This window comes from Brachyhypopomus gauderio, chromosome 15 (genome assembly GCF_052324685.1).
Source record: "Brachyhypopomus gauderio isolate BG-103 chromosome 15, BGAUD_0.2, whole genome shotgun sequence".
Taxonomy (NCBI): Eukaryota; Metazoa; Chordata; class Actinopteri; order Gymnotiformes; family Hypopomidae; genus Brachyhypopomus; species Brachyhypopomus gauderio.
In genome coordinates, this window is record NC_135225.1 from 12,081,784 (window position 1) to 12,094,307 (window position 12,524).

The 12,524-nt window shown below is 38.0% G+C and overlaps 1 protein-coding gene and 1 long non-coding RNA gene across 2 annotated transcripts; one reads left to right on the forward strand and one right to left on the reverse strand.

The window, feature by feature from the left end:
• The first annotated feature begins 1,725 nt into the window (after nucleotides 1-1,725).
• On the forward strand, nucleotides 1,726-4,898 carry LOC143476133 (uncharacterized). The gene is made up of 4 exons (XM_076974134.1): nucleotides 1,726-2,335; nucleotides 2,496-2,627; nucleotides 2,952-3,083; nucleotides 3,783-4,898. The coding sequence occupies exons 1-4, from the start codon at nucleotides 1,787-1,789 to the stop codon at nucleotides 4,419-4,421; spliced, it is 1,452 nt and encodes a 483-aa protein (XP_076830249.1). The 5' UTR covers nucleotides 1,726-1,786; the 3' UTR covers nucleotides 4,422-4,898.
• Nucleotides 4,899-7,541: 2,643 nt separating this feature from the next.
• Nucleotides 7,542-12,212, reverse strand: LOC143476137 (uncharacterized). The gene is made up of 2 exons (XR_013121232.1): nucleotides 12,159-12,212; nucleotides 7,542-7,667 (listed from the first exon to the last, which is right to left on the reverse strand). It is a non-coding gene; the product is annotated as an uncharacterized LOC143476137 (long non-coding RNA).
• Between the last annotated feature and the right edge of the window lie 312 nt (nucleotides 12,213-12,524).

The window sequence follows — 12,524 nt, forward strand, 5'->3', positions numbered from 1 at the left end:
ATAGTGTTTTGCAGTAAAGAAAACATGCAACATCAGAACTAGTAAAGAAGGACAGTTTTCCTTGTGTTATTTATTAAGCAGACATCCCAAGTCTCCCGGAAGCTGCGGGAGTCTCCCGCATTTCGGTAGTGTCTCCCTGATACCCGCGAGTCACATATAATCTCCCGGAATTCAGAACGAGTGACCCACACAAACACGCACACAGGCGACAGACTTTATTTTCTCTAATCACGAGTGGGAAGGAGAGAGAATTAAACTCCGGGGGGGTTTAGCTTTAAGATCTGGCACAGAAACCTCTCTTTAAAACTCGAACCTTTAGAACAATGTTTTTTAAAGTCTTTTTTAACCCTCAATGGGTCCTTGGGGTCCCACGGCAGTTTCTATGGCCACTACCATGTTGTTAATAAAACTGCAACATTGATCCTCTGTGACATTGTTAAGGAACCATTTTTAAATATTGTTGCATATAAAATATTTTAATAACTGTTGACATAAAATTTTACCGGCACATTTTCATCGGGGGTGCGATATGCATCCCCAAAAACGTTATTTACTACCTTGTTATTACATTGATATTAACATATATTAATTCTAATTATTAATATAAATTTTGATGTACATATATTTTGGCACATTTTGGGTTTTAGTTGGACCTTTTTAAAAGTCAATCATTTAGTTTTTTTTTTTTTTACCTTTCAACTGTTACATAATAAATAACAAAATGGCTAGGTGTCCGACAGCTCAAGCTCTTAGACTGATTATGCAAGCAGATACACACAGTGATGAAGATAGTGTTATTGAAGAAGATGCCAATAGTGAAGATGGCGATTATTTGCCTGGAGCTGGTCCTGACTCAGATACGGAAGTTCAAGTGTCTGAGGAATCTGATGAGTCAGAAGATGCCACCTCGTCTGAGGAGCACCAGCTAAATTAACCTACTACTACACTGACTGAAAGAAGAAGAGGTATCTCAAGAGGAGTTAGAGGAGGTAGGACCAGATCACGCCGTGGTTTTTGCCCGGGATGGGGCACACACAATACACCTAATGCAGCACAACCCACGGCTGTAGAGCTACCCTTTGGTGATACCAGTACGCTTACTAGTACCAGTACACCTCAGAAGACCAATGATGGATCCAATCCAACTTCTAGAGCTGGAGAAACAGGAAGCAAGAGACCAGCTAAAGTGAAGAGGACACAAGAACGTTGTTACCTGTGCCTGCGCGAGTGTGACAGGAAGACACGCAAGTTCTGTGATTGTGCTCTAGGCCTGCTTGTCCAGCACACTCTGTCAACACTTCAAATGTACTGTGTGAAAAATGCTTATAATTTGGATATGTAATTTGATTAATCATTGAACAACATGTGCATTTGATTCGTTTTGCAATTTAATTTCGATAATGGAATTAAAATTATACTTACTTGGACTTTGTGCAGGGCAGTGGGGATCTCTTCCCACAATCCTGACCCCTTTAAGTGCACTTTCTCAATGCATAGACTGTGCATGTTTCACACAGTCAGTTAATAAACATTGTTTTTCCTTCATTTTAATAAACTTTTGCTTGTTACCATTGATTTATATATGCCAACTAAAAGGGGTGCAATTTGCACCCCAAGGACCGGGAATGCAACTTTCTCACAAGGACCTGTTGAGGGTTAAATGAAATATTTGTTTTCATTGCAGATTGACATGAATGTGATCTCTGTCATGATGGATGAAGAGCTTGGAGAATACTTCCCCAGATATGGAGATCATATTGCAGTGAGAGCTTTTTGTCGTCAAAAGATGGCTGCTTGCAGTTCAACTCAGGGAGAATCAAGTGCAAAGTCTTCAGTTCTGCAAAGATTAAAAGCAAAGCTTAAGAAAGGCAGAAAGGGGTGTGACCAGCATTTATCAGATAGATCATCTGCCCTTGGCAACAAGTATGCATTTAAGGACAGCAGGCGCCTGGAAATGGGGTGGTTGCATTTCCAGGGTGGACAGTATCGGCAGGTACGGACAAAAAACGGTGGAGGAACAAGACACCTAAGCTGTCAGAAAAAAACTTCGGTTGAAGAATTACTTTGTGTTGGCAAAGATTTGTTTTTCCCCAAAGGCATCTCATCCAAAGGCCCTACAGATAAATTTGTTTTTGAAATTCGTGATTTTAGTCAAAGTACCATACCACCAGAAACCACATTGTGTCAGATATACGAAGAAAGCAAACTACGGATGGTGCGCCTATACCTTTGTTCAAAACAAGTAGATACCGAGGAGGGGCCATCCCTTGTCATTTCTTCAGATACAGATTCTGACTTTCAGCCTGATGAGTCTACAAAGAAGAAGAAGAGAAAGGTATGCAGATGGTCCTTTTTCCTTAACTTCAGGTACAAAATTGGGGCACAAATTATCTTAGGATCTTTTGTGGAAAGTAATGAGATGTTGTTGTAGTACATATTTTTAAAAACTGGTTTGATACTGCAAAATGCTTATAACTGATGTATTTTTCAAAAAGGCCTGTCCATTCAAAAGGAAACCAAAACCAGGGACGGAGACTTGTGTTCATGAAAATGAAAAGCTTGATGGTCATGAAAGCTTTTCTTCAGATCATGAAATACATGAATCAGAACATGAAGAGCAAAATGAGGTAAATGCTGCATAATGATACTCAATTACATGCCTGGGTCAGCCATGTATGCACCTTAAAGTAGCAGAATTCACTAATTAGAAGGCCTGTCTGACTATTTTTGGACATATAGTATTCTGTGTTTAAACAGTTCCTCTGTGACAGTAAGTAATGGAATAACATGCTGTTATCAGGATAAAACGTAGATAAAGTCCAAAAATACCACGTGAAAATAGGGCTACAAATCAATAGTTTGCTAACTGAGCTTAGTTTTATTTCATTTTGAGACTTAAGTGGCTTATTCTAGTGTTTTTCTTTTTCCTTTTTCCCTATATATCTTTGCAGTTTTTAACTAGCTCACCAGTAACCCTGGCTATCTACACATCATTTGAAGACCCGGAGATCCAGTTTGGCGAAGTATGTGATGACAACTGTAGTGATCTTCTTTCCACAATCTCATGGCATTCCCAAAATGAGGTATGCATGTTATCAGCTTTCATTTCAGACACATTCTGTACAGTGTTTTCATTTGTAATGTTGGTGTTAAGGCAGTCTGTGTTTGAATTTTGATTTATTCTCCTTCACGTACCAACAGTTTAGCCAGGATAATGGTGATTGTGTATTTCAATGATTTCCCATAAACACTAACTCACCACTTTATTAGATACTGTACTTGTATCAGCTTTCATAATTTTTTATACAGTCATTTATAAGTTATACTATAGCTTTACAGTTACAAACTGTGACACATTTGTTATCATACACAATTTGTCAGCCCCCTTTACGCCATTCATCATCATATTATTTTGGTGGTAGACCATTATCATAATGTTAGTGTCAGAAGTGACACTGCCCATTTCAATACCAGTATTAACATCAAACACACAGGCTCAAAAAGAAGGTCCAGCTCGATGTTTAGGTCAACATTATACTGTAAAAATCAACATTATACTGATGAATATGTGACAACAATAGTCATTCACTTACATCCTCAGAATGGTCTTTTAACAAGTATTGACTGAGTACTGTTTGAATACACTTTCAATCATCTGATTCTTCTGGATGTAATAATATAATATTATATTATGGTTGGAAAATTAACACAGTTGGCAAAGATTTACATGGGCATATTTGTTTCTGGGATTTTACATAATGTTTATTATATTTGTCTTGCAGGAGGCAATCCTGAATGATCAACCTCTTGCTGTTGCGTCATCAGCACATCCACTGGCAGCCATGGATGAACCTGCAAGTGTGAAAGAGGTCTGGAAAGTTAAGATAAGACGAGTAAATGTAATTCAAGATATGTTAGATATTTTTATGGACCCTAAAGTTCTCGATGTAACCCTACGATTTGAGTTTGTCAGTGAGAAGGCATTTGATGATGATGGCGTTTCAAGGGAGGCCTACACAGCCTTTTGGGAGGAGTTCCTGGAGCAGTGTGAAGGAGAGGAGGAGCGAGTGCCTGAGTCAAAGCAGGCAACAAACAGGAAAGTAGCACAGATTCTGAAACCATCCAAGGAGTTCCTGAACCAGCATGAGCAAGTGGTCCTAAATCACTTGATGCGTTATGTGCGAAGTGTAGACCAGAGGAGACTTGAGAGTTTTCTGCGATTCTGCACAGGCTCAAATGTAATGTGCAAAGACAAAATTGAAGTAACTTTCAACAATTTGGCAGGTCTTAGTCGCAGGCCCGTAGCGCACACATGTGGTGCTGTTCTTGAGGTGCCATGCACATATAATTCATATCCTGAATTCCGTATGGAATTTGACAACATTCTCTCTGCTAATTGCTTTGCAATGGATATATTGTAGATATACACACTGCACACAGTTCTTACAAATCTTGACTGGAAGAAATTTTCCACTGAAAGGACTAATTTGTCCATTTAGAGTATTTTCTTGCACATTTCGAAAATATGTACTGCAAAGCACCAGTTGAAACTGGACTAAACAATTAAATTTAAACTTTTGTGCCATAAACATGATGTGCCATAAATTAATCCACCCTACCTATAAAGATGTGCAGCTGTTCTGGAAATGATCTTGATCACTTTTGAAAAGTTTGAAGCACAAACAATTGTTTTAATTGGTCATGTCTTCACCATTCCTAAAATATTTGATAGTGTTGCCCAACGTTTTAAAAATGTTTATACAAAATTCTTTCAGTTTGGTTATACGAGGTTTGTATTTTCAAGGAAAAATGTACTGTTTAGCACTTCGTATTTCTTTTACTTAAAAAGAAAATACATATCTGATGAAGTTCTGAGGTTTACACGAATTCAGTGGCTATTATACACATCAGAATATTATGACTCGCTGCCTAATAGTGGGAATAACCACCAGTTTTATCAGCTCCATTTACCAAATAGGAGCACTTTGTACTTCTATTAATTACAGACGGTAGTCCATCTGTTTCTGTACTTTGTTAGCCTCTTTTCACAGTTTTCTTCACTGGTCAGGACCCCATGGGACCACCACAGAGCAGATATTATTTGGGCAATGAGTCCTTCTCATCACTGGAATGACACTGACACGGTGATAGTGTGTTATTGTGTGTTGCACTGCTGTGTCTAATCCACTCATACTAGCGCAACACACTAACACACCATCACCATGTCAAATGTCATGTCAAATGTCATTGCATTAATAAGAAAGACTCACTGCCCAAATAATACCTGCTATGTGGGGTCCTTACCAGTGAAGAAAACGGTGAAAGGGGGTTAACAAAGTATGCAGAGAAACAGATGGACTACAGTCTGTAATTAATAGAAGTACAAAATGCTCCTATTTGGTAAATGGAGATAATAAAATGGGTGGTTATTCCCACTATTAGGTAGATGGTCGTACTATTCTGTACTATGACTATGTTTTAAAATTTAAAAAGTTTAAAATTAAGTTAATTGTTCAGTTGTAATTTCTCTCTCTCTCTCTCTCTCTCTCTCTCTCTCTCTCTCTCTCTATATATATATATATATATATATATATATATATATATATATATATATATATATATATATATACACTGTAAAAAAAAAAAAGTCATAAAAAAACGGTAACATGTCCGGCAGCAAAAGTTGCCAAACAGTTACCGTAAAATTACAGTAAAATACCACACATAATTCAACAATGAATTACTGTAAAATTACAGATTTTCCCTGTATTTATTCTTTGTAATTTCACAGCCAAATTTGAGTAAAATTACAAATTTTCATTGTAAGAAAACACAGCTAGAATGTTAAAATAACAGCATAATTAGGTTACTTCATGGTATTATTTAAACGATTTACAAATGAACTTGTCAAAGTACAGAGGTAATCTGTGAATATATGTTCATATCCTATAAACTTACAGTGGATAACTGTTAAATGTTGGTTGATCAACGCACAAACTCTTACAATGTACTGTTTATCAATGAGATTTCAACATTAAAATAATTGGATTATGCTTTTTAAATACACAAAAATAATGTAAAATTATATATTTTTAACCCTATATAAAAGTTAATTTAATTTAACATCAAATGGTCCAATAAATATGCTACTCTTTCCTATTAAGTTACGGTGCTTGGGATGTATTAACATCTTAAGTTTCTGTTAAAACTACCAATATTACAATACATTTCTGTAAACATAAATATTTTTGTGGTTATTTTGGTCATTAAATTCCAGCTTACATGAACATTTTACAGTTACCTTTTAGCAGATAAAAGAATGGTGTACTTACATAAATTAACAAACAACATTTAAAACAATGTAAAAACATTAACCAAAACAATAAAAGCCATAATAAAAGCTCAGCCATAATACATACTTTCAATCTCTTTATTTTGACAGTTGAACTTCAACAATCATGACAACTGAACTGACTCTAAAAAATATATAAAAAACACAAAAAGATGGTTACTATGGATTTTTACAATGTTCTCAAGGTTGAAAAGATTTATATTAAATGGGATTCTAAAATATAAACAATAATGTGAACTAACAGCACTAGTTATCTTATATCATTCTCAGTTTATTGTGTAGTATGGACTGTAGCAGCATGTGCCAATTAAAAGATTCAGATTAGGATTGCTTGGGAAAATCTTTGTTTCATTTACACACCCAGTAGAAAATCAACAACTTGAAAAATTTAGCTACACTGAATATGCTTCTACAACGAGAACTTTTAATTGGCTAATACAAAGCACAAGGGCCAATCACAGAATCTAATACTTCAATAATCGTTACAGATCATAAAAGGGCTTACACACAGTTGTTTAAGGCATTTTCAACAGTAACAGTAAGATGGTAAGGGTGCTGAAATTATTTTAAGAATTGCACCTAGCTATATGAAACGATCACATCAAATATCTCATAGAACAACATCACTTCATTATCACTGTGCACTTGTGTTCAGTCCCAGTTCACTCACTGTTAGCTGTCACTACATAACAGTTTATCATTAACTTTATCAAAAAAGATGTCGTATTAGGACACATCCAGAAGGAAGAAAATTCCATAACTCCAGGTTTTGAACATTATGGCAGTTTCTCTCAATGATCTTGTTAGGCATCTGTCACATAGGGCTACGCTCCCCTCTCCTACCCGTCACTCCAGTTTCCCTGTTCCTCATGTCTGTAGTTCCTTGCCGGTTAATCCCGTCCAGCTTGTCTGTTTCTATGGTTTCCCATTGTCTTCCACACCCTTGTCATCAGTGTTGTCACCTGGTCCTAGTCTAGTCCTGTGTATTTATAGTCCTTGTATTTCCCATGTCTGGTTATCGGTTGGTTTGTGCATTCATGTTCCTTGTGATCTCTAACGTTCGTAGTTTTCCGTTTCATGTCTCGTTGTTTTCCCCATGATCTCCGTGTGTTCCTGCCTGGTCCGTGAGTCCTCCTAGTTGTGTTTGTAATTCATGTCCGGATTGCCTGCCCGTTTTGACCCGCACCTGTTACCTTGACCACGTCTTTGGAATTCCTTAGAATAAATCTCGCTCTCCTCAGCGTTTGTGTCCGCCTCCCTGTTCTGCCTCGCGCAGATCGTTACAGCATCATTAAACCAGTGCCCACTGCCGCATCTGTGAAAAGAGAAAATCAAATGTTTCTGTTTTAACCTGCAACCTGTAGGCTATATAGTAATTCTGGGACATCGTGTGCACTTTTTAATCAATTTAGAATGCATAACATTGTAACGTAAAATGCAAAACAATTCTGAAATCACAATAACCCCAAATATCAGACAGTTTTGTTTGACATCCAGGAAGATACGAGGCATGTTGGTCAGAATTGGGCCTTATTTTGGCAGCTGTGTATGGTTTTGACTCGTACCTACATTTTTACAGGGCTTGCAGCTGTAGAGTTCTTGCCCCATTATTCAATTTCTAAAGTAAACCCATCCATTTCTGACCTGGCTTTTATTGGAGTTTGTGATTGCTTAAAGTGGAACAACTTTCAAAAGTGACTGCACATAAGCTCATCATGGGACCATTTAAAAGTCATACAAATGTTTGTATACAGTACATAACCAGAAAACATAGCTGTTTATCAAGTTAAGTAGTGAAATAGTATTACTCATACTGGTGCCTTGATTTGTGTGCACATACTAGTCTTGAAAGAGGAGTTAGCAAAGAACATAGTAGAGGTGAAACAAGTGTAGATAGGGTGATGTGTCTGAAGATAGAAGTAGAAGGTCTGACATTGAATGTTGCCAGTGGTTATGCTCCACAGGTTGGATGTGAGGAAGAGGAAAAAGATAAATTTTGGAAGGATCTAGATGAAGTGAAAGTATTCCCAGTGAGGAGAGAGTGGAGATTGTAACAGACCTATATGGACATGGTGAAGGAAACAGATGATGAGGAAGCAATGGGTAGGTTTGGTGTCAAGGAAAGGAACCAGGAAGGACAGATAGTGGTGGATTCTGCCAAGAGGATGGAAATGGCTGTAGTCAACACTTATTTCCAAAAAGAAACATAGGGTGACCTATGAGAGTGGAGGGAGGAGTACACAAGACTACATTCTGTGTAGAAGACGAAACACGACAGAGATTGGGGACTGTAAGATTGTGACAGGAGAGAGCGTGGCCAAACAGCATCGTATGGTGGTGTGTAGAATTATGTAAAAAAAAACGTCAAACCAGAGAAGACCAAATGGTGGAAACTGAAGAAGGAAGGAATGTGGTAGAGTTAATAGAGGAGCTGTTAAAGGCGCTGGGTTAGACTTGTTAAGGATAGGAATTGTAATGTTTTAACAAGTGAGGAGAGTGTGATGAGAAGATGGAAGGAGTACTTTGAGGAGCTAATGAATGAAGAGAATGAAATGGAACAAAGAGTAGAGTTTGGAAAGTTTTGGAGGGGATGAAGAAGGGAAGGCAGATGGACCTGATGGCATACCAGTGGAGGTACGGAAATCTCTAGGAGAGATAGCAGTGAGGTCTTTGACTCAACTATTCAATGGTATGGTTGAGAGTGAGAAAATGCCAGAGGAATGGAGGAGAGGTGTGCTGGTACTAGGGGTGGGCGATATGGGAAAAAAATAGTATCACGATTTTTTTCATAAAATCACGATTTCGATTTTTTATCACGATCTTCCATCCAAAAAAAAACAAAGAAAAATGGGGCTACAAAGCTTCTTTTTAAGCAGATTTAAATGAATGATATTGCAATTTTCCATGTGCAAACATTGTAAACAAAAAATGTAAACAACACACGTGACACTGTCACGTAGGGCTACGCCCCCCTCTCCTAGCTGTCACTCCGGTTTCCCTGTTCCTCGTGTCTGTTGTTCCCTGCTCCTTGAACCTGCCTTGTTGTGTGTTTCTATGGTTTCCCCACGTCTGCCATGCCCATGTCATTATTGTCTTCACCGGTTTCCATAGTTGCCAGGTTTGCGGTTTTCACGCCAAATTGGGCTTGTTTGAAAATCCTGCCGCGGGTAAAAATTCTGGGGTCGCGGGGTGCGGTTGAGCCACCACGGGGGTTACAAGTCAAGACAAAGAATCGATTGCGATATAATACTTAATTTGTCTCCATTTTAAACACTTTGGGCTAGTTTATGCTGCTGAAGGGCGGGTTTTACACTGACTTTGTGCGGGATATGGGACCTGGCAACCCTGCCTGTTTCTAGTCTAGTTCAATGTATTTATAGTCCCCGTGTCTCCCATGTCGGTATCGGTTATTTTGTGCTACTTACCTGTTTATTCTATTGCCTCGTTCGTGTTCTAGTGGATTTAACTGTTTCTGTTTCGTCTTCATCGTAAGTACGTTCAGCCTAGTCTTTGTTTCCCCTGCCTTTTGTTCTTTGTGCCACCATGCACGTTTATATTTCATGTTCGTGCCTTGTTTTGTTCTTTGTGCCACCATGCCCGTTTATATTTCATGTTCGGACTACCCGTTATGACCCCTGCCCGGTATTACGACACTACCTTTGGAGTTCCATTCAATAAATCTCGCTCTCCTCAGCTTTTGTGTCCGCCTCCCTGCTCTGTGTCACGCAGTTCCTTACACTGTTAAAGTGCACTATTGCACTAAATATTTCCCAGCACTTTAAACTTAAAAGTTAAATATTTATACATATAGTCGAAATGATTCGATATAATTCGCTTTTTTATTCACATTATTTAATGGTGGTTTATTTTCAAAACGCCCAATCTTAACGTCTTCACGTTCTCTCATGTTTCGTCCTGGAATTACAAGAGGCTCGTATTTGTTAACGTAAAGAGAACTGATCAGTCAGACAGATATTTGTTGTGAAACGAAGTAGTTACTATTTCAAGCATTTTCAAGTAGGCTACTTAGCCTAAATTCCAGCACTTTTCAAACCTGAAACACAAAGCAACATTAAAATTCGTCAAGTAAATGTTCCTTCCCGTTTTTGAGGGGTGTTTCTTTATACTACCACATATCGTTCGCGCGAAGTGTTCGAATCACAGTTCGCTGTGATTGGTCAGTCCTACGTCTGACGCATCGGTGGGAACCAGCATAAAAAAGTAATTGCGCTGATTGGCAAAGGCGATCTATACGATTTCTCTAATTTGGTAGATCGCCTGCGATTCTCCACTCGTTATCGCCGTTCACGATTTTATATCGTCATATCGTGCACCCCTAGCTGGTACCCATATTTAAGAACAAGGGTGATGTACAGAGTTGTAACAACTACAATGGAATTAAGTTGATGAGCCACACATTGAAGATCTGGGAGAGAGTTGTAGAAGCTAGACTTAGACAAGAGGGAACTATTTGTGAGCAGCAGGGTGTCGTGCCAAGAAAGAGCACCACAGATGCCAACTTTGCTTTGAAGATGGACAAGTACCGGTAGGGTCAGAAAGAACTCCACTGAGTGCTGTCTGCTTATAGAGCTTGTCAAAGCAAGCTATGAACAAAAGGGAAAGATCTGACTTATTTTTATATTCCCTCATTCCGTACATGGAAAAAACACTACCACACTGGCAAAGGATACTGGTTTGCGTTATTTTTAAGGAGGCTGCCGGTCTAATTAATTTACATTTCAACACTTTAACATTGTTGGATATCCTGATATCGATGTGAAACACAATAAATTAAGATTCAAATACAGAAATGTAATGTCTCTCTGAACAGCAGCATGTTAATTTGTTTTGTTTTTTACTGTGTAATGAAACCAGAATAATTCCAAATATTTTGCAGGTTTATTCAACAATAGATGAAATCTAAAATTAGATAACACGTGTACAAGTAATAATAGTGTACACATTTTGTGCAAGGCTGTGTTCTCTCAACATTTAGTAATAATAAATAATAATAAAACATAAGTAAATAATAGAAAAATAAGGTTAAAGAATAAAATACAAACAAAAGCTCTCTTTTCTGGTAATAGCACAAACTTTTTATAGCTAGAGCTCAGCATCACAAAAGCAACATAGCCAACATAAAAGCACAAAAACTTGCAGTTTTTTCTAAAAGTTAGGTATACTCTGTAAAATGCTGTTTGTCTGTACAACCTAAAAAAAGACATTAGAAGTATTTATTTAAAGTTGATTAAACACTTGGCCTGGTTGTGCTCATTTTAACTATGTTTATACTTTCGAGACTGACCGTAGCGCGCAACTCCGCACAACTCACATCACATTCTTTGCAATGTTGTCCATAACGATCTGTGATAGTTATAAAGAAACACCCCTCAAAAACGGGAAGGAACATTTACCTGACCAATTTTAATGTTGCTTTGTGTTTCAGGTTTGAAAAGTGCTGGAATTTAGGCTAAAGTACTTGAAAATGCTTGAAACTGAAACTACTTCGTTTCACAACTGTCTGACTAAACAGTTCTCCTGTATTACGTTAACAAATACGAGCCTCTTGTAATTCCAGGACGAATCATGAGAGAACGGCGTTTTGAAAATAAACAACCACTAAATAATGTGATAAAAAACGCCATGAACAGATTAAAATAAACTGGCTAAAACACGTTTGAAACCAAAACTACTATAACACAACGTGTCAGACAACAACTTGTCGTCAGAATGCCACTCATAATAAAATAATTAAACACTCCCGGCAAAGCAGCGATTTTTGAAAAAAAATAAAACTAAGACGTACCTTCAGTTGATATTGATCACAGACACTTGGCGTGAACTGGTGCTTCTGTGCTTCAGTGCTTCAGTCGGGCTGTCTTTACCTGCGATTCCGTGAATAACTGAACGTAACGTCTCCAGGCACCTGGCGCTCAAATTCAAACTAGTGATTCTCGGCATTCATTGGCTGAACAGAACAGGCACCCACGATTCTGTCCAATCACCACACAGAACTGTTTGCCGATCTGTTTCCTGATGGATGAATGTATGGATGGGTCGATCTCTCTCTCTCTCTCTCTCTCTCTCTGGCTGTTTTCGAAATAGTCTACTACATACTACTGGCATACTGATCGAGCCCCAAATCAGTATGTCGTATTCAGTATGTGACCAA

Excerpts from the sequence above, each read along its gene's own strand:
- LOC143476133 (XM_076974134.1), top strand. The coding sequence starts at position 1,787 with ATGGCTGCTTGCAGTTCAACTCAGGGAGAATCAAGTGCAAAGTCTTCA. Across the intron at positions 2,336-2,495 it reads CAAAGAAGAAGAAGAGAAAG|GCCTGTCCATTCAAAAGGAA; the intron begins GTATGCAGATGG and ends TTTTTCAAAAAG. Across the intron at positions 2,628-2,951 it reads AACATGAAGAGCAAAATGAG|TTTTTAACTAGCTCACCAGT; the intron begins GTAAATGCTGCA and ends ATATCTTTGCAG.